The following is a 21,709-nucleotide window of genomic DNA, read 5'->3' on the forward strand; positions in this document are numbered from 1 at the left end:
CCTGTAGAGCTGGGCGATATGAGATTTTTTCATATCACGATATGTTTTTTTCATTTCAGGCGATAACGATATCTATCACGATATAAGCCAAATAACTATATTTGTAAGATTTAAATGTGCCGTTGCTCACAAGTAAAATGTGAAATAATCAGCAGCTTGTTTTTATTTAAATATTTATTTCCCATAATAAGTTCAACAGGGTAGATGTACTTAAGGAACATGAGACTTTTTCAGATAAATAAAGGCAAATATTGCAAACTACACAAAAGGCAGCCGCTAAAGCGTTTAAGTTTCAAAATAGAACAAACAAAACAGACTACTAAATTGTCAATTCCACTTAGAAACAAAATATTAATTCTAAAAATAAATCTTAGTTTGTTTTACAGAAGAACAGACAAAACTGACTAACTTTTGTCAATATCAAATAAACTGAGAACTAAAAGGAAATTCTCAATCTCTCCTTGTTGTATAGCTTAGCTTTTCAAACAGTTTTAACAGTTACTTTAGTCTGACAAAAGCCGAATGACGAATTAGCGCTTCCAGTCAGACACTGAGGCTACGTCCACACGTACACGGGTATTTTTGAAAACTGAGATTTTCCGTTTTCGTTTTAAAAAATAATCCCGTCCACACATAAAGGCAGAAATGAAGGAAAACGCTGCTATGAACATGCCAAAGCAGCAGGTGGCGCTAGATTCCTAACCGTGCAGAAATGTTGGCCAATCAGAAGTCTAGAAGCCTCGGTGGGAAAAAGTAAACAAAGCTGGGGCATAGAAGCAGAACCGAGTCGTATGTGTGGACGGACAGTAACTGTGTGTATATGTAAGCATTTAAACACTGCAGAGAGTAGAATTAACAGTATTGTAGAAATTCATTTCACCGAAACAATAACGTGGCGCACAGTGTGACGCATGCACCAGTTTATTGTATTTCCAGACTTGCTTTCGGCACAATTTACAGTGCACGCTACTCTGTTTTTTGTCAGACTTGAAATAGCCGAAATACCTTCACACTACGGAACTTCTTTGGCTCTTCCGTTCGACAATCTCTCCGGCATTGGAACCATCATCTGTTTTCTCTTCGGTCACGCTCGGTTGATTTTTCTAGTCGGCACACTCATTTCCTCCATTACCCGCTGGCTGCTTCCCAAACAAACACACGTGCGTGCGGCTTGGCACTTGTGCTGTACGTAACAAGCCACGCGACGTGACGCTGCGGCTGTGATTGGTTCGGCTCTGCGCTACTTAATTTGGATTGGCTGACCTTTTTTTTTTTTTTTTTCTTTGAGGACAAGAGCGGCGAGGTCTATCGCGATAGCTTAATTTCTCTATCGAGTAAAAGTTATATCGCGATACATATCGTTATCGTTCTATCGCCCAGCTCTACCTCCCTGCTTTCCATTTTTCCTAATACTTTCATGCAGTATTAAGGTCTTACTAACTGTATTGTGTTTTAGGGCTTCAAATGTCCAAACTACAAAAACAGCAGAGCTTTTAAAGCCACTTTGCTGGAGATTCACAATAGTGACTGAAATGAGAACTGACAGGAGTGTGCACAATTTTCTCACAATTCATCAAGAAACCACTCTACCTCTGATGGGATGTTCCTGCTGCTGAATAATTTGGTTTCTCTTCATGTAAATCTGAAGATTTACTTTCCCTCCATGTTACAACTAATAATCTAAACACAATGAAATATTTTAACACCGCATTTGCATTTTTTAAGATCATGCAGTCCAGGGTTTCCGTCAGCATATTTCAAGCCCGGCAGCCCACAGAACCAAAGCACTGGGAGTGGTTACCATTTATTTTTAAGATGCTTTAACATAAGTGAATGCTTGCTTGGCTACTTCCTGAACTTGTAGCTCTTATGTTCTTGACAACCCTACATTACTTTTTAATTCATGCTGCAAGTGGGGGAAAAAAAATAAAATAAAAAGTATGCTTGTGAAGAAGCAGTAATGTGAGAACCACAGACAGCTCTGCTGTTCCACTAATCCACACAGTGTCATGTGGTTGGCCATACAGCTTTTATTGAACAAGACCATCTGACCAGACTAAAAGTAGGAAAATACTTTAAAAAAAAAAAAAAAAAAGAAGAAAAAATCCAATCTAGAGGCTGGACACTGCCCAAATACTGCATGCACCATCTCAAGCCATCACTCATAAGCATGCAGTGTTGTGTTTAACATTAATGACAAGTCAATGTCATTAGCTCACCAAGTGTGTAGCTAATGTTTGTGCAACAGCAGCATTGTTTTCACTAGCAAAGATCCACCCTGTCTGGTTTTTGCCAGGCCTGTGGTACCGTCTCCAGAGTCTTGACTCCCTGTTTATAAATGGTGGCTGCAACTAAGTTCTGTTGTGTATACAAATTAATGACAGTTGCTAACACGAGAAAACAAATGCAGAGAACAGAACATCGCCTTTGCATGGGATAGATAATAATTACAGTATGTGTGCAAATGCTTGTCCAAACATGAGAGATCATTAAAGAGCTGGATGAAATTCATGTCACCAAAACAAAAAACTGTATGGCATCTTTACAAGCGCTGGACCATTTTACAGTATAAGCTTGTACGCAGATCATGACTTGTACCATCAGACTTTATAAACAACTGCTGCTGGCACATTTCAGATGTATCTGAATACTGCTCGTACTTCAAATGCTCACAAATCATTAGTATTTGTTTCAATTATATAAACATGTCAAAATTTATGTTGTAGCATTCAAGTTTGCAGCTTTGGTGAGATTTGCTCCGGGGTTCAGCCAGGTGTAAACACAGATGAAGTGCCAAAACACAACTCAAGCCCGCGAGGGTGCCGTGACTCACCAGGTCTGCAGCGCAAGCCGTCAGCAGTCAGCTCCTGGCCCTCAGGACACACGCAGGTATATTTGGGGGAGTGTTTGTTGATCTGTGGTGCAGGCAGGCACATGTAGCTGCAGCCTCCATTTTCACCTTTCTCTGAGCACCAGTTAGTACCTGCACACAAAGGTTAGCAAATAAAAGCTAATCAAACCATTTCAGTTAACAAGTGTCACATGGGTACATTAAATCCACAGTGAAAGGAGCTTTAACGGCCTCTTCTACTATGAAGTATATCCACAGGTTGACGGAACAAAATTAGGGCTTAAGTCTCATCCATAGTGTGATCGTCGACATTTTCATCCTATGGATCTTCGCACACATGATCATTATAAACCAAGAGGACACATTTTGATAGACTAAGTGTTTAAATATTACAGATTAACCACAAAATATCAAGAAACTACAGCTTCTAAGTGTACAAAATTAAAGTGGTGGTATGTATTGCATACATAAGTATACTGTACATCATGGAAACAAATACTGCTGAGTTTCTATACAAGTACTGTGTTGGACCCACTGGTGATCTCATTGATACAGGTATAGCCCATTGACAGAGCTCAATGGTCATGGATCTTTACCTTTCTTATGAGAACTTTGAGGATCGACTGGCTTATGTTTCCCTTTATAATCCAATCAGAGCACAACATGTGACTGTAAGGCTTCACAAACATGTGAGGATAAATTAAAGATTGGGGCTCGACGTACTAGCCTCCTCTGTTACACCCTTTACATGATTCTCAACTTGGTTGCATCATTAGCTATTAAAACTCGCGTCAATAATGGCGACATGATCACAGCTTAAAATTATAATCACTGGCACTCCTTGTACCTTGATCATGTGTAATTACAGTAATTTCTGATTACTTTCCCCTCATTAGCTTTCATTAACTCAGAAGTGACATCAGCTCTGATACTGGGGTTCCTGTGATGTCACTGAGCCTGCAGGAGTAAAGATTTCCAAGCTTAAGTATTAATATCCGTCAGTTCCTCCTCTGCTAGTTTCAGCTCCCTCCTTTCTTACCTGACAGCTGAATGAGCTCATGGTACACTATGATGTCCTGGGGGTCGTTCAGGTTGCTGGCCAGCGTAACCACGTCAGAGCCTGTGAACTTGTTTGCACCGTAGATTGCTTCCTTTTCCCCATCAGTCCAGAAGACTCGATCCTGGACAAAGGGCAGAAGAATAAACAAAAACTTTAACACTGAAGTCCTCTCAATCACAGCAATACAAAACTTCCATAAATCACTGTCATCACACAAGTGCTTAAGTGCCAATAAAGTGTCAGCTTTGTGTCATTACAAGAAAACTTGCTCCCATTAAGATTTGGGCAGATTTTTACACTGATGAAAACTTTGGCTTTATTCTGAAATTTTGTAACAGAGTTAGCACTAAAGCACTAAGTAGCACAAGAAATGTATTCCCTTCAGGAAGCAATACATGACTTCTTAAGAAGTAAATCATAACTTGAGTAAAGTCCTCCAACACCACGTTTAATATGACTCATTAAATTATCAGAAACAATTTCAGTGCCATAACATACCAACATTTATACATCTTAGAAACAATTACATGTCATTTGTTGTGATATTGTTTTATACCAATATAAAATAAGAGTTAATTCTACAATAATCTGTAAACTGAGTAGCCCTTCAACAATTGTAAGAAATTTATGAATCCACAGTAATACAAGTCACATCTGCTCAGATCATGTGTGGTGTTCCTGCACTGCACGCAAAGTTGCATCTAAATATTCTGATGAAGCTGCCACATGGCTTTTGATGCTTACGTTAAGCCTGTTCATGTGTTAATATATTAAAATATAAAATAAGGACGAGGACTTTTTATAATGACTGAACGCGATTTAACCCCTGAAAAGCTTTATGGACAAAATAAAGCAAAATTTTGCTTCAACATAAATGTTCCTGATGATATTAAATGGATGGATTTTTATAAACTGTGCTGTTAGGAGAAATCTGATGATGGTTTTAGACCTCATGCCATCGTGTGAATAAATGTGCCATCACATCTATACTTTTATACAGAATACCTGAAAACCCCACACACAAACACATGGGAAAGTCTTTATTCAAGAACTGGAAGGTAAAAATGTACACAGAACACTCGATTTGAAAGGTAATATCTTCTAGTTGTTTTGCATGTTGTTAAACACAAACAACATCAAGTGTTTTGGTGGATACTAAAACATGTCAACACTGTACCTGCACATTGCAGTTCTATAAAATATGCAAAAAACAGATTTAAAAAAAATTTTTGGTTCATTTTCCATTAGTCTGCATATAGTTGCTGTGTGGGTCATTGGCAGATCATGTACAATACACATTGAGGGCGACTGGGTTGATTAAAGGATTTTGTGCAACAAAAGTCTTTATCATACTTGTACATGGTTTGAAGCTGGGAGCAGCTTTTCCTTTCCTGTGTTTGATTTTTGTAATTTTACTTAAAACTAGGACCAGTTTGTTTTGGTAGATGAAACGTCATCAAGGACAAGGCAACTGGCACCAAAGACACATTTAAAAACATGCAAATAAACTCATGTACACAGGCGATGAGGTCTGTGGCAAATTTTCCCAGACAGATTTCTTAAATGCAATGTGCAATAACTGATTGTGTCATGAAACCAATTTCCTGGATCAGAACTACATTTTTAAAACGTTTTGTTCATTATCCTCAGACATGTGATGTAAAGCGCTCTAATGCCCAACATACAGGTCAGACAGTTCATCTTCCAGCTGTCAACATAAACTGACCCAGACTGGCTTAGAGAAAAGACAAATGCAGTACCTCAAAAACGGTGAGCGCAAAGGGGTGAGCGAGGTACTCTGAAGACTGGAGCACTTTATTCCTGTTGTCCCCGTTTAGGTCGACGCTACAGAGCATGTGCAGCTTTGAGTCGACCCAGTACAACCTGCCTTTGATCAGATCTGGGGTAAAAAGAAAAAAAAAAGAAGCAGGAATTAAATGGGAAGACTAAAGAAGGGAGAACAATGGGAAGGAAAGTAGAAAGCAGACAGAAAAGTGGAATGAGATGAAAGATTAAATTGTTGTACTGATAATTCTTTAACAGGATGAATCAACTGACTTTTAGTCTTAATGGTGCAAACGTCACAAAAGAAAGCCGCACTGCAGTTTGTTTACCCATTTCTTTCTGTAAAAGGTCACTGTCCAAGTCAATTTAAAACACTAAGCATTTCCTGTAAGGTATTTTCAAGCTTTCCAGCACCTTGTAGTTATTGTAAGTATATACTGAGATTACACCATTTTACTAGAAACAATATAACAAAACAATCAGATGAATGAGAACTTTTTAAAACACATTAACCTAGGAGTTGTGACATTTTTGGAAACAATGTATAAAATGAACATTGACTCAGACTGGTTTGTACAGGCACATATTTGAATCTGTATTTCACCAGAACGCCTGACTAACCTACAGCTGCTACAGCAACATAACCATCACTTCGCAACAAAACAAAAAACAAAACAAGACTAGCCTATTGATTAGTATTACTATGAATTCACCAACTCTGTTAAACTGAATACATCAGGACTTCAGCTTATTTAATGTAAAATCCCCTAACTACAGCTGCCCTCTTATGTTGTTACCTGGTAAAAAAAAAAGAAAAAAAAAGAAAAAAAAAAAGGACTCTTCTTAGAGACTGCACAATTGGTTACTCAGAATTTAGCTTACAAAAATTGATTGAAAAGGAGGCCAAAGTCAAGCCAAAGTTCATTCAAATTGCATGTTAAGTCCCACACACAGTTCCATCAGAGGGCAAACATCAAAGACTGACAGATCACACAATAGACTCAAACAACAGCAAGCCAGGGTCGAGCAGCGTCCTCTTCAAAGATTCTCTGCAACTCATTTTCTTCTTTCTCATTTACCTCCTAAGACCTGAACTCTTCCACGGCATGCATTTTTAATTTCTTTGATATTTGGTCATATTGGGGCCTGATGAATGTAAAACCAAAGAATTACCAGATTTATTTTTTTTTTAACCTTTTTTTTTTTTAAGAAAAGAGCCAAATATGAGGCCATTTGTTTAAAATTTTGATAGAACAGTAGCGGTATAATGTCCTCGTAAATGGATATCAGGCCCACGTAGAGCAAAATTCAGTATTTTGGTCTAAATAACCCAAAATGTGATGTCCACATATGTGGACGCCAGGTCCTGGGAGGTTAAAGAGTGAACTATTCAAATACCAAGCGATTTATAGTCAAAGTATTAAAATCACAGGCAGCTTAAGTGCTTGTGCTGAAATTCTCACAGTGACATCACTAAAATTTAAGACCAATCCAGACTGAATTTAAGATTTTTTTAAAAATGACCTGTAGACACCCCAGACTTAAAGAAAAACGTGCAGTGACTTGTTGGTTTGTTCCTACCCAGTGTGATTCCATTAGGCCACTGGATGTCTGTCGCCACCAAAACCTGTCTGTCCACTCCGTTCATACCAGATTTCTCTATCTTGGCTGGCTCTCCCCAGTCAGACCAGTACAGAAACCTGTAGGACCGACACAATCATAAGTAAAAGCAGACCATAAGCGGGAGATCAGAAGGGTTTCAGCCAACAACAAAATGAGCCGTCCACTTACCCAGACAGCGGATCCACAGCAATATCGGCCGGTTCTTTGAGGCCCCTGTTGAACAGAACTTTCTGCTTGGTACCATTGAAACTGGCCACAGAGATTGTTTTGGTTGAGAGATCAGACCAGTACAAGTTCTTGTAGATCCAGTCCACAGCGATTCCCACTGGAGTCTGCACGTTGTCAATGACTTTCTTATGGGTGCCAATGTCTACACGCTTGTCCAGAAGAGTGCTGAGTGGAGAAGAGTTCAGCATCGGACAGATGCGTAGAGAATTTATACATGTATACAGTTTTTCAAATGCTGCTAGGACTCCCAGTATATTATCCTTTCAGTCTGAGACCTCTATATCACATAAAATTCAAAACTATTGCAGGCAGCTCAGTAAAATAGAACCTTTCATTCTACACATTTAGATTTTTTTGATGAAAATATCAAGCAGCTGAATTGCAACACGGCCACGAGAAAAACTTACTGCTTTAACAGACCAGAGGAAAAAATTTAAGTTTACCTTACAAATAAAATCCATTTGCCCTGTGAAGTTACAACTACATTGTGCTGCACTGTCAATGCCTCCCATAGTCCTACAACAATACTCTATTGCCCGTTTGCCTGCGTCATTCCCTCTAATCACCTACTACCCTACCTGTAGATCGCCTTCTGGCCCAGGTCAGCCCAGAAAATGGTCTGCTGGTCAAAGTCTGCATCCAGAGCCACTGCGTTTCTCTGCTGCTCCACAATCTGAGTGTACTCCTTCCTCTCCAGGCCCAGACGACGGATATCACGGCGGTTGGTGAAGATCAGGCAGGGCTCCTTACCTGAGGACAGGAAAGGGGTTATTGAATGACGACAATCTTTCCAAAGTATTTTATGCCTTCCATTTATTGTTTAGGACAAAATTATTGGTCATAGTTCTTAAAACTATTTTAAGAATTGGGATTATTGTGTGCTTAAAGTAGGAGAGCTTGTTTTCACCCATTGATTTCTATTCATCAGTAAAGTAGTGGAAGGGAACAGGCGTCATCTTTGTCAACAAGCTGAACAATTAAGCTTTTTTTTTTTTTTTTTTTTTTTTTTTTTTTAACTGCAGAAACACATAAGACCTACAATGGATGACACCTGCAGCCAGATAACACCAGACCCTGTGTTGTCAAATACACAGTAGTACATCTCAGGTTGTACATAACTCATTCTTGCCCCCCCCGAAAAAACGACTTACAAATGAAAATGTTCAGCCGTGGTATTGTTGTGATCCTAAGCCTGCTTTGAAAATATACACCTTAAAAATCAATTCACCACCCAGCTCTAGTGCCAACCCATCATTTTCCCCATTATTCCACAGAATTGTCATTCTGCTGGATTTTTTCCATAGCTGAAAGCTGCATTAAAACCACAGTTTTTACAGTTAATTAGCTTCACCCATTTAATACTAATGCAATCCAACAAGAGCCCTGTGTTAAAACGCTGCTTTCCACTCTGAAAGCCTTTCAGAAAAGAGAAACGGACCATTTCAACTTGTGGACCTTCATATGCTGTCAACATCCCTCCTCCTGACATTAAAGTGTTTTGGTTTTTTTTTTAGCAGCGAACAAGCCTAAAAGTTTAATACTGATTTGACATACAAAGGCACTATCATCACTTTGCATCCGCAAATTATGGACCATTTTGAGTCAATGGCGTGAACTTGCTGCGCTTCGGAGTGAGAGCCCACAGTATAGTGGTTGAACTCTATCACTTAGTTCTTTTGGGCTGCAAACTATATTACTGTTGGCAATAAAGGAGCTGGAGAATCCGAGTGAACTTCCCCCAAAGAAGAAATAGATCTGTGGGTGTGTTTTCAGCACTCTTACCTCGATGTATCTGAAGCAGTTAGTCAACTAAAGCCTCAAAGCTGCTGGTTATAAGCGATGACAAACCAAATGCAACGCCTACAATTTTCTCCCACACAGAGTCTTCAGACACCGAGTGTGAATCACTAGATGTTTTTCTGTCTGGCAGCAAATCATACGCACACCAAAGGTCATAACCCTGATCAGACATGAAGCTGCCAGTTCAGTCACATCAGCAATCTGTAAGGGTTCAGTGTCATCTAAAGCCACTGCAGCTCAGACACACTGGATGCAGCCGTTTGTGAAAAGTAGGAGTAAGTGAGGCTCAATTTTGGATCACGATGGACAAATCCAAGTTTTTGGGTCTGTACTGGACAGACGTCTCCATATATGAACAGTTACACATGTGAGCATCAAAGTGACTCCGCTGCCCCCCCAGTACATGAATATATCCTGAAATGTCTTTTCTGCCATGAAGATGATATTTCACCATAATCTTTCAAAAGAGCCCAAGTTTGCATTGCTCAGGACTATTCCTGCAGGATCTGAGGGGTCAGCTCAGACTCTTGCTACTTATCAGGAGACGAGACCCATTTCCACAATACTTTACAAGACACCAAATTTTTGTTTAGCTCGAGGGATGCAAAACACCGTTATTATCCAGAGATCGGGACCCAGACAGTGGCAGAGCCAACAATATAGACAAATATGATCAAAATGTTGAGGTGAAATTTTAATAAGATCACCCAGCTGCTAACTCACCAACAGCCTTGCAGACGCCGGTGGTCGGATCCATCTGATAGCCGTTGTGGCATTCACACTTGTACCCTCCCTTCAGGTTGATGCAGATCTGACTGCAAATGCCAGGATTCATGCACTCATCGATATCTGCAGAAGAGTAGCAGAAAGGCGAATCATGAGGCGTGTGTGAAGAAAGAACAGCTGTATGCGGCATGTTTCATCTATCAAATCTGCTAAATGCCTCAGTTTGAATAATCAAATCTTTCTATGGGGGCTCAACAGCTGTATAGTCTGTGTGTATTGATGAAAATTTATCTTGCTTTTCAAAAATAGGATGTTCCTGGGATTCCTACTGCATGAGTGTAAAGTGATTTGAGCCTCGAATACACAAAATGCAAATTAAAACTTGCTTTAATTGCCGCTGATGTTTTGCCAAAACACTCGACGAGCTGCTCTCATCAGAATTAGATGTAAATTTATCAAACGTTTTCCAGAGTTTAGTGATCATTCTACATCCTGGAGTAGATTAACGCTTCTGTGGAACCAGTGGGGTTCATACAGATGGGATTATACACGTTTACCAAATATCCAAAGCAGGGTTTGAGGCCAAGATTGGCTCAATAACAGAACTGTGACGGATCAGTGCCTCCTAAACGTAACCAAGAGGATTTCTGCTTTTAGGAAAACAGATTACGACACGCCCAATCACATTACACGCCAAACCCTTCAGAGGCCAGAAGTGCACAACACCACCAGCCCATCTGACCCATGTGATTAGATATTTGAGGCCAAGCATAATTAAATATTCCTTAAGTCTTAAAGGTTTTAGATTGAATTCAGTGTATCAAAGTTGTTTGGTTTTTGGATGGATGCCTATACTTGTGTACATTCAGACAGTCTCACACTTTTGAACCCTTTTAGAAAAATGCATTCATCCTGTGTTGAGTAATAGTTTCCCAACGCTAAATACTGCAGTGTTGTCAAAACTGATTTAAAATTTTCTTTTAGCATTTTTCACCAAGCTGTGTAATGCAGAGATCGCATACCTCCGCAGGTCTTGTGGTCTATAAGCTGGAGCCCAGGCGTGCAGTCACACTCGTAGCCAATCACCATGTCTTTACAGATGTGCGAGCAGCCACCGTTGTTCAGGAGACACTCGTTAAAATCTGGAACACAGGAAACAGCTCTGTAGTTGTGTGTCCAATTAGATCTAAAAGGTTACAATAAGGTGGTTTGGGAGAAGTCTGAGTCGAAGCTAAACGAGGATTGTATTCACTGAAAGATCTTCAAACCACAAGAGGTTTGAATATCATGAATTGGCATTTGTTAGTAGACTCAGAGGGTGGAACACAATATGGAAAAGCCCCATAACTTTTAAGAAAAACATTTAAAACCAAAAAGGCTAAAACGTGCATCAGTAACCTGTGTGGACGTGAAGCAATGTACTGTGTAAGGTAGCCAGAAGATAAGCAACCAATTGGAAAACCAGAGTGATGACGAGCGACTGTTCAGCCATTCCCAATTTTTAATATTTTGCTTCCAAGGAAAGACACTAGTTATTCTCAAAGCTTTTAAATGTCTTTTAAAGGTTCTTTGGACACCAACTGCTTTTTTACTCATTTTTCAGAGCAATGTTTGTTAAGACACTTATTTGCCTTTAGTATGTAGTGGTAACTAAAAGGCACGAACCAGTGTTGTGTTGAGGTCTTTGGAGCATCAGTGCCATAATGAAAGCTGGGTAAACAGGTGTGGCCTAATTTCTTTTAAATCTGCTTTAAAACAAAACTGCAATTTCATCCTGTTGTATTAAAGGAATCTGGCTTTCTGAAGTTGTCGTCCTCTTGTTCTTTATACATCAAGCATGTGTATGAAACAGGCAGCAACAAGAACCAACAACTGCTATCCTTGTCAGGATTAACCTCCTTTAACATGCACTTGGCTGACCATCATTTACATCAGCACAAAGTCAAAGGCTGTACTTACAGCACAAAGACCATGTTTGTAATTAGTGCGCTTGTTGAAATCTTAAAATGCACAACTATAATTATTATGAGAATAAACCCAACAGCAGGGAGAGACTGATCTCCCAGAACCCTGCAATCACAACAGTAAGCACATGTTCTGGGTGGTCAGAGCAAATCTCTAAAAACCTCCTGAAGCTGAAATAGAAGAAAATGAACCAAATGCATGACAAACTGAAGAAAATCCCTCAGCATGGCATCAGCTTAGAAGCTGGCGTAAACTTCAGATCACGGTGCTTTAGTTTGTCTGTGGGCAGAGAGTGTCAGTACAGAGATGGCTGAAATTCACCATCATTAAGAACATACAGTGTGATTTATTAAGGTGTAAGGCTTAATGAGCCACAGGCCAACATCCTTTCACGTGCTCAAGCTACAGCTGTTATTATTTCTAGGGGGTGGGGTGGTGGTGGTTAGGATGTCACCATTGCTTTTCATTTCAGCACTCTGAACACTTGTTTGGCCACCAAGAATAAGTTTTATGTACCCCAATATGCATTTTGACAATATACACTAGTTCTGTACAACAATCTGTAACATTCTTACATAAATAGTCATGAATAGTCATTCAAATTTGTCAAAGTTTCTTCATGAGTGATTGTAGATTTCTTTTTATATTATTTCCAGATCTTTTCATTTGTTTGAGCTGCAGCTGAATTCATATATTTAGTATTCTGATTGTGGAAAGCCTGATAGTCACTTTTGGTTGAGTTGTTTGATCCATGAAAGAGAATTATTTAGACCTGAACTGTAGAACGCATGAAAGATTCATGGACTGATTTACGTAAAAAAAAAAAAAATCCACATATTATCAGCATAAATCCATGTGTAGCACAGAGGAAGGAATGTCATTGCCTGAAATAAACTCTCCCGGATACTTTCAGGCCCGCGGGAAAAGACATCTGAATTCGCTGAAAAGCAAATCATCTCCTGAACACGTTTCATCTTTTCATTGCAGTGAGGCATCAATGTCAAAATCAGAAAAGGAGCAAGTCTGTGACCTAAGAGGGGCATGACCCGGAGTTGAAAAATCAGTCATGGATGAATTCAGTTACATTTTTTAATTAAAAAAATAAAAATGAACACTTACTGCATTCCTTGATCGGTTCATCGCTCCAGTCGGGACAGTCTCTGACCTTGTTGCACACTTTGCTCATCTCTATGCACTCCCCGCTGCGACACTTGAACTTCTCTGGACCATTACACTGAGTCACTGCAGGGAAGAGGAAGGAGTAGGAGGAAGAAGAATAACCTCATTCAACATTTGGATGTTTGGGTCAGAATTAAAACATGAAAGCAGGGAGTTCAGGCTAGTTGTGGTTGTGTGATGATGTAGGAGATGGCACACTCTGGGCTCCTTAGTACCAACTGAGCGTGGCTTAAACATCACAGGCTGCGTGTGTATCGCTACTCCATCCCTTTATGTTTACAATGAACTCATCAGATGGCTGCTTCCAACAGGACAATGCACCATGTCAAAGCTCAAACTAGTTTTTGAACATGGAAATTTGTGACACGGGTTGAGTACAGTGAACTCAAACTGCTTCTAGCATCACCAGACCTCAAACCAGAAGAGCACCTTTGGGATGTGGTTAAGTAAAGACCTCAACTGTTTGATGCCATCATGTTAACATGGAACAAAATCTCAGTAAAACCTAAAATCCATACAATTAAATATCAAAGGCAGTTCTAAAGGCAAAAGGAGGCAAATACAACTATGGAAGGTTGTACTTAAACTGCTTTAGGGCTTGTTGTAGGCCCTCAGTCTATCCTGTGTGAAAATTAGCTCCTCCCCCTTTAAGCCAAATTTCTTCTCATTATCTGCCCCTAAACATCTTGGAAAAGCACATGTGGGCAGAGCTTCTAAACTCAAAGCTAAAGGTGTGTGCCTGACCCATTTTACAGGACATCTGCTCTCAGACACACGTCTCACAGGGATTATATGCACTAACCTCATGGTTTAAAACTAGACTTGTTTAAAATAAGCATTCAGCGCTTTAAAAAGCTGAAGTTGCTTAATATTCATTAATTTTTCCATCTGTCAGAGTAAATATTACATAACAAATGTAATCACAAGTTTCTAAAACTACACTGGAGCAAAATCAGCAAAAGATAATTGGGTGTTTGTTTTTTCACCGAATATACATCTTCTAGATTAGGACACAAAAATGAAACTGCCACAAATCTGGAGAGTGACAGCTTTCCTTTGAAGAAACAAGGAGCACCACCTGAGGTTGACTGTTACAAAAAAACCCCTGAAAAATGTCAACATTTGCATGCCCAGAGCAGCTTTAAAATTAAACACTGTTGGTACCTCAGGTGAGCCTCAAGATGTAGAAATGGAAACTTGCATGTTGTAGAAGAATTCCCCCCCAAAATAAAAAACCACATCCTGATAATGCACTCAGGTGATAAGTTTGTGAACATTCACACCAACACACAACACTTACTGTTTCTACAGTTTGCCTCGTCTGATCCGTCTGCACAGTCTCTGAGGCCATTACACTGTCTGCTGCCCAGGATGCAGTTTCCATCGTCACATTTGAACTGATCCGACCCACAGGTGCGAACAGCTGCCAAGGACACAAACATGAGTTGCACATGTGCTGACATGGGCTACTCTTTAAACACTAAACATTTGTGAATATTCAGTGAACCATTCAAAATCCATTCATCAGTGCAGAATAACTAAAATACCCAAGTTTGTTTGAATTCAGCCAATTTGAGATAGCTGTTCACTCAAAGAGTGAAAAGAAAAACATCACTAGATAATTATGTTTGTATTCATGAGCACCATATTAAAATTATCAGCCACGAAAGCTCTTGTAAGTAAAAAACAAAGCCAATTAAAAATGTGCAGATGACTGACATCTTGTTTTGTTTTTTTACTGAATCCTAATCACAGCATGGATTAAAGTGGAGAGCATCGACTGATAGGCAACGAACAGATTATCAGGTAATTAATGGAAGAAACGTAGGAGTGTAGCATCCACAGCTGGAGGGTTTGTTTTATTAAACCTCTTTAACACTGAAATAATTTAAGCCAGTTTATACCAAACATTTTCCTTTGATACAGATGAAATGAAAACAAGTGAAAGCCAAGTTTTCTACAGAAGCAATACTGCTAATCTGTTCTGTAGAAATTGATACTCAGCACTTGTTAGAACAGCTGTTTGATGCTATATCCAAGTGTGCATCCACTTTCTGCCATTTATCTGCGTTTGGCTAACAGAGGGCAGCGATCGGAGCAGAGATGCCTGGGCATGGGTGTTGGACTTCCTCACTGGCAGAACTCAGGTGGCGAGGGTGGGTAGATGCGCTAACAGCATCACCATCAACACAGGAGCACCACAGGGATGTGTCCTCTCGCCACTGCTCTACTCCCTCTACACTACAGACTGTGTGGCCACCCACGGCTCCAACACCATTGTAAAGTTTGCTGATGACAGTGGTGTTGGGTGCCATCTCCAACAATGAGGTGGCCTACATGGACGAAGTGAAGAATCTGGCATCATGGTGCCATGACAACCACCTCCAGCTGAATGTTGGCAAGACCAAGGAGCTGCTGGTGGACTTCAGAAGTAGTCAGCACAGACTACAAGCCCATTATCATCAATTGAGCTCCAGTGGAGAGGGTGCAGTCCTTCAAGTATCTTGGTGTCCACATCTCCTCAGAACATCCAGAAATACATACACTATTATATATTGTACATATATTTATTAGTTTCAGGTTGGCCATTCTTGTATTTTGCTCGTTTGTGTTGTTGTGTTTGCACATCTGTTGCTTGTGGGGCTCGCACACAAGAATTTCACTCGCATGTGCTGTGCCAGTGTGCCTGCACATGTGATGTGACAATTTAATAAATTAAAAAAAAAAAAAAAAAAAAAAGGGTCTGCCCACATTCAGGTCCAGACCAAAAAGGCTAGGCAGCGCCTGAACCATCTACGACAACTGAGGAAGTTCAGGGTCTCTCCAGAGATCCTCAGGATTTTCTATACAGGCGCTGTGGAGAGCATCCTCACACAGAACATCTCATCGTGGTTTGGGAACAGCTGTGTGAAGGACCAAAAAGCTCTTCAGAGAGTGATCCGTACAGCAGAACGCTGCTGCAGGATTGCTCTCCCCCCGCTTCAGGACACCTACACCAGGAGATGCCGGACTAGAGCAGCGCAGATACTGAAGGACCCGTCCCATCCAGGCAACAAACTGTTCCAACTTCTGCAATCTGGTAGAAGGTTCCGCATCTTCCGGGCAAGGACAGAGAGACTCAAGAGGAGCTTCTATCCCCAAGCCATCCGGGGCCTGACACACTAACTCATGCTCCCTCTCACATAATCCATAAGTGACTGAGAGGACCCTTTTATACACTAAACCCACCGGCACAATGTACATTTCAAATTCCTTTAATTTTAAATATGTTCATATTGTCTCTTATTTAATTCACTTAATGTACAGAATTCACCTGCTTGCTGCATACAATGCTACTACTGCACATTCACCTAATGTATATAATATATAATGTTCTTCCTCTCTCCCCCCTTTTGCACAAGTCGAGGAGCATGTCAGGTTACATTTCACTGTGTTATATACACTTGTATAACTATGCATGTGATGAATAAAGAACCTTGAACCTCCCCCCAGAGGACTACAAAGGAATTCCCAAGCCAGCCGAGAGACACTCTCTCCAATGTGTCCTGGGGTCTGTCTCAGGACCGTTTCCCCTGTAAGACATGCCCAAAGCTACTCAACTAGGAGGTATCCAGCAGGCATCCTAGTAAGATGTCAAGCACCTGAACTGCCTCCTTTCAATGTGGAGGAGTAGTGGCTCTATGCCAAGTGCCGCCAAAATGGTGGGTGATAATCGTTGTGTGACCATTTCACTTTATGTGCAGACAGAAGCTCCACCCGCTGGCTGTTGGGAAAGGCTACCCATCAGAACAACACTGGATCAAATTGAGCTGGAAAGGAGCCCAAACTGCTTGTTTCAGATAGTAAGCTGTAGTTTATCCTCTGTCCAGTATCAGCTAAAGATTATTTGGGATTGTGAATCAAGCAAAGCTTGTGTACATACGACAGTTCGCTTCGTCACTGCCGTCCTTGCAGTCGGAGTCTCCATCACACCTCCACTTCTTGTGAATGCACTCTCCTGAGCGACACTGCATCTCGCTGGGCGAGCACTTGGCTGGGGGTGTTGGGTGCCGACCACAGCGGGATGGAGACTCATCTGATTGGTCCTGTTAGGACACAAGGTGACTTTTAGGGCACCGCAAGAGCTGATACTCATTTACTTTACAGAGAAACTGACATAATCATATTATAGGACCTCCTGATTGGTTAAATGGTGTTAAAGTGTTTTGCGATGTTTATTTCAGCAAATATTCAGTTTGCAAAATTTTCTATGTGCAGTTTTCTTGCCTCTTCTAGCAATTTTCTGGAAGGGAGCCTGCCATAAGTAAAAGTAAATACCAGTTACAATGGAAAACGGGTTATAATAAAGTGTTTGACCTTACGCGACCATCAGATTAAAGACTGCCAGCAGGAGCAAAAAGCAAACATGTACAGTCTAAAAAGGACATTTGTCTTCTTGGTCAGTGCTAGTTATCAAAAAAAAAAAAAGTTAAGTCTAACAGCCGTTGTGCCACCTTTTCAATTAATCACAGCATCACCAGTTGCCTCACAGAAACTCCCAATTTGCACAGCAGTACAGCAACATTAAGTCCCTCCAGTAGATCCAAGCAGACAGAAAAGATTTGCCAAGCCAGGTGTAACAACACTGTTTGCCACACACACGAGCAACTCATGTTGACAATATTTTATTTATTTTTAAAATTATGCCGACTGACAAAGCCTCCATAAAGTGATTTCACTGAGGCATCCTGGAGTATCAACAGCTGTGGGTGATGGAGCTGAGGGTGAAGGTTTCTTTACATTATTCCAGTAGACAGGAACAATCTGAAGGCACAGACTGCCTCCCTTCACCATTCATAAATACAACAGGTCTGAACTCTAGTTAATTTTGCAGAGAAGCAACATTGAGTGCATCATCCTAAAGTTTTGTTGGCAAACTCCCAACTCAAAATTGTGTCTAACTTAAAGCTAGTAAACCTGGCAGGGAGAGCTGATGGCTCAGACTCAGTTCACCTATCAGGCAAGCCGGCTGGCCAGCCATTTGCTTATCTAGGCTACTGATGATGTTCCTGGCAATGACAGGTGTGTTTTTTTTTTTTTTAAAAACCAAAACATTCTCTGGCCATCAGCAGCTTATTTCATATTAAAGTGTGAAATTGAGGTTTAAGTCACTGTAATCTGAAATACAATGACTAAAAAGCAAACGAGTCCTTTATTAAACCAGCTCTGAAACAAGTTAAAACAAGCACATCTGTTATGTAATACTTTAATACAAACTTATTTACTAGGGTCTGGTTTGAGTGTATGAGAAACTTTAGTCAAGCTGCATGTCAAAGGCCATTTGTGGGTTTTATAATTCTAATGAGACATTTTAAAACTTTTAAACCAAGTTTTGCACCATCAGCCACTGAAGGACAGAGCCCAGACACATACACATGGTTCCTCACACTATTATTTACATATGATCTGGAAGTGGAGGGGGGCATACAGGTCACAGATAACATAGCCAGAAGCATTTAGCACTTAGATCTCTGATGATTAGCTCATTAATTAGAATTAATCTCTGCCAAACAGACCAGAACAGGAGCAAGAGAAGCAGCACGAAGGAGTTTCTCACACTTTCATCATCTCACAAAGTCACCGACTCACATGGGAGCAGATTAATGGAGTGTGAGAACGCACGTGTCTGCTGCTCCGTAATACTGACACAGGGCAGGCGGGGTGTGAGAAGCAGAGAGGGAACAATAACGACATTCCCACTGAACACAGCCCTTTAAATATTTGTGGGTGTGAGTGTTTGTGTCCGGTGAGCCAATTAATGGGTATGCAGCATATTGTTGCATCAGTAGAACTTGTTCTGCAGTGTGTGAAAATATTTGTGTGTGAGGCAGGTCAGTGGCTGCTGGGTGGTACGACTAAATTAAGCTTGCAAAACTGGTGTGCATGGATGTGCGCGCCTAGGGATGTCGTACTGCTTTCTTTACAGTGAGGCTACACACATTTAGGAAATGAGGGAGTGAACTTGTGCATCTTTGCTGTACACCTGAAATGCATGTGGGAAATCCAATGCAGGTGTACAGCAAAGATGCACAAGTTCACTCCCTCATTTCCTAAATGTGTGTAGCCTCACTGTAAAGAAAGCAGTATGACATCCCTAGGCGCGCACATCCATGCACACCAGTTTTGCAAGCTTAATTTTCTCGTGTTGTTTATTTAAACTTGCTGCATCTTGTATAAAGTCATGCTCAAGATATTAAAAAAAAAAACCAGTTTCATTGATTAAAAACACACTATATCAGATTCTTATCGTATCGGCAGAAATCCAAATTTATGATATCGGTATCGAACATAAAGTGGTATCGTGCCATCTCTACCGCAGATACTTAAGGCTCAACAAAAACACCTGAAGACAAAGTGAAGATGCAAAGCCAGAGTCAGGAAACCCGAGTTTTAACTCTGCATGTCTCAGTCACAGATTTTGCCTATTCAATGTAGGATCTTAAAATAAAGTTTTAATGTTATAAAAGAAAACTGATTTAGAAGAGACTAAATTGTATTCATGTACAAAAACGTTTCCTCATAAAAAGGAAAGAGTGAGCTTAAGCTTTTATTCATCATGTGAAGAACATCAGTATTTTAAGGATAGACTAAAGTTTGAGTTGACAATGCATATAAAGGGTCAAGTATTACAAGAGCAGAAAATGATTTAATACCTCTTCATGAATACGTATAGTAAGTATCAGTTAATAACTATGTGGGGGTGTTAAATATCGGACCATTGATTGGCAGTCTGCCTCAAATTAAGACCGTATCCCTACTGCAACCCTGACAAAAGGTTCTCTTTTTACTATCTTGATGTAAAATGATTTGTCATGTCCATCCATTTCATGGAGTTTGCCATTATTCAAATCTGATTCAGCGCCTCTGAATCAGATTTCAGTTCTGGCATTCAGTGTTCTCTAGAATAAAGTGCAAGATCAGATTTGTGTCATCTGACATGTGGCAGATGCATCTCCCCTCCAGCTTGTGTGTGGGTGTGTATAATGCTGACACAGGAGGAGCCCATGTGACCAGTTAACTCAGCGAGTTTGCAGTTTCTGGATTGGTGCACTCGTTGTCTGCAGCCGACATCCCCCTCATCCCTCTCCTCACCTCTACTGCTCCCACTGAAGAGCCAGCATTCATTTTTCTGTTTTGTCCATACGACAGTTTTAAAGACAGATGTTAAAACTGACATCATCCACTGGGTTTCAACTCCACATTTTGGCACTACATCTGTAGTATTTCAGTTGCTGTCATGGTAGTTTGTTTGGTACCAGAAGTAACCATTTTTAGATCAGAGGGTGGCGTGCACTGTGGCAGTTGAACAGCAAGCTGGAGTCATAATATGGTTGTGCTGATGGATGTTGTCAGTGACCAATTATGGTCAAAAATAAATGTCAATTATATCAAGTGTTTGATCCACATGTTGTCTATAGTATAGCACCACAACAACCTCCTTTGCTGCCCAGCAGTGATGCAACTGGCGACGCCACAGTGGTACTGTACCGCTGTATCTTGTAATTCTAATTAGTTCAAGATACTAACACTAGAATTTCACTCTAAACACAACTTCATCACACACACACACACACACCAATTCTATTCTAAAATCCAGTTTTAAAGAACACGAGACTGTGGAAACTGCTTTTGGCACATCTGTGTTGGCTTAATGTTTTGGCCCTGAGGTTGCAGCTGGGTTGTATTCATTAGATTTAATAAATTTGGGTCCTAAAAACAAACACTGATCTGGGTTCGACACATTCTCATAGAAAGTCAAAGGCAAGTTTTGACAGTGTTGTGAGATTAAGCAAATAAGTGCTAAAAAGCTACACTGGTCAAAGGTCAGGTTTACTGATCAGAACACCATAAGAATTTTTTCCTACATGGGTTGTTTAGTTTGAATCAGCATAACACCAAAACACTTCCTGCCATGCGACCATACTTTAGTCAGACCCTAATCATCTGCTCCCATTAATAAATAACTGAGACAGGCTGGGTCACAAGGACCATATTCAGTTAAGAATTGTGTCAGAGTGCGTGTTGCAAATTAGTGTGTGGCATTCTTTCTTACCTGGCAGTCAACGTCATCGTCACACACCCAGCTGGCCGGGATGCATGAAGAGTTTCCACACTGGAACTCGCTGGGCCCGCAGGAGGACGGCGCGCACTCCACCTCATCCGAACCATCGCCGCAGTCATCCTCGCTATTACACACAAAGTTCCGGGAGATGCAGCGTCCACTGGCACATGTAAACTCATTTGGGGCACATGTGATGTTTCCTGGAGAGGGTTATGGGAAAAATGTGAGTGTGTTGTGAAAGGACTGACAGCACAGAATTTTTAATGCAGTAACAGTAATAAGACTTTTTTTTTAAAGCTAGAATTTATGACCTCTGTTTACTGTTATTACAGCTTTAAAACAATAGGCTAAACTTAAGTTTCAAGCCTCAGCCTTTGTTTCCTTGGACAAG

The 21,709-nt window shown here is 40.5% G+C and overlaps 1 protein-coding gene across 2 annotated transcripts in view; it reads right to left on the reverse strand.

Annotated features, from left to right (window-relative positions):
* vldlr (very low density lipoprotein receptor) overlaps positions 1–21,709 on the reverse strand; it is a 65,755-nt gene that overhangs the window by 13,708 nt on the left and 30,338 nt on the right. For both annotated transcript variants that reach the window (XM_086300114.1, XM_086300115.1), the window contains exons 5-16: positions 21,310–21,518; positions 17,140–17,302; positions 14,518–14,640; positions 13,158–13,280; positions 11,096–11,215; positions 10,071–10,196; positions 8,126–8,297; positions 7,488–7,712; positions 7,278–7,396; positions 5,672–5,811; positions 3,891–4,032; positions 2,834–2,983 (exon numbers count right to left, since the gene is read on the reverse strand). In XM_086300114.1, the coding sequence (XP_086156240.1) occupies positions 2,834–2,983; positions 3,891–4,032; positions 5,672–5,811; positions 7,278–7,396; positions 7,488–7,712; positions 8,126–8,297; positions 10,071–10,196; positions 11,096–11,215; positions 13,158–13,280; positions 14,518–14,640; positions 17,140–17,302; positions 21,310–21,518 (1,812 nt within the window). The remainder of the gene's footprint in view (positions 1–2,833; positions 2,984–3,890; positions 4,033–5,671; positions 5,812–7,277; positions 7,397–7,487; positions 7,713–8,125; positions 8,298–10,070; positions 10,197–11,095; positions 11,216–13,157; positions 13,281–14,517; positions 14,641–17,139; positions 17,303–21,309; positions 21,519–21,709) is intronic.

The sequence above is a fragment of the Aulonocara sp. 'chitande type north' Nkhata Bay genome, linkage group LG7 (genome assembly GCF_057382095.1).
Source record: "Aulonocara sp. 'chitande type north' Nkhata Bay isolate Kocher_YH1m ecotype deep benthic linkage group LG7, A_spYH_male_GT1.1, whole genome shotgun sequence".
Lineage (NCBI taxonomy): Eukaryota > Metazoa > Chordata > Actinopteri > Cichliformes > Cichlidae > Aulonocara > Aulonocara sp. 'chitande type north' Nkhata Bay.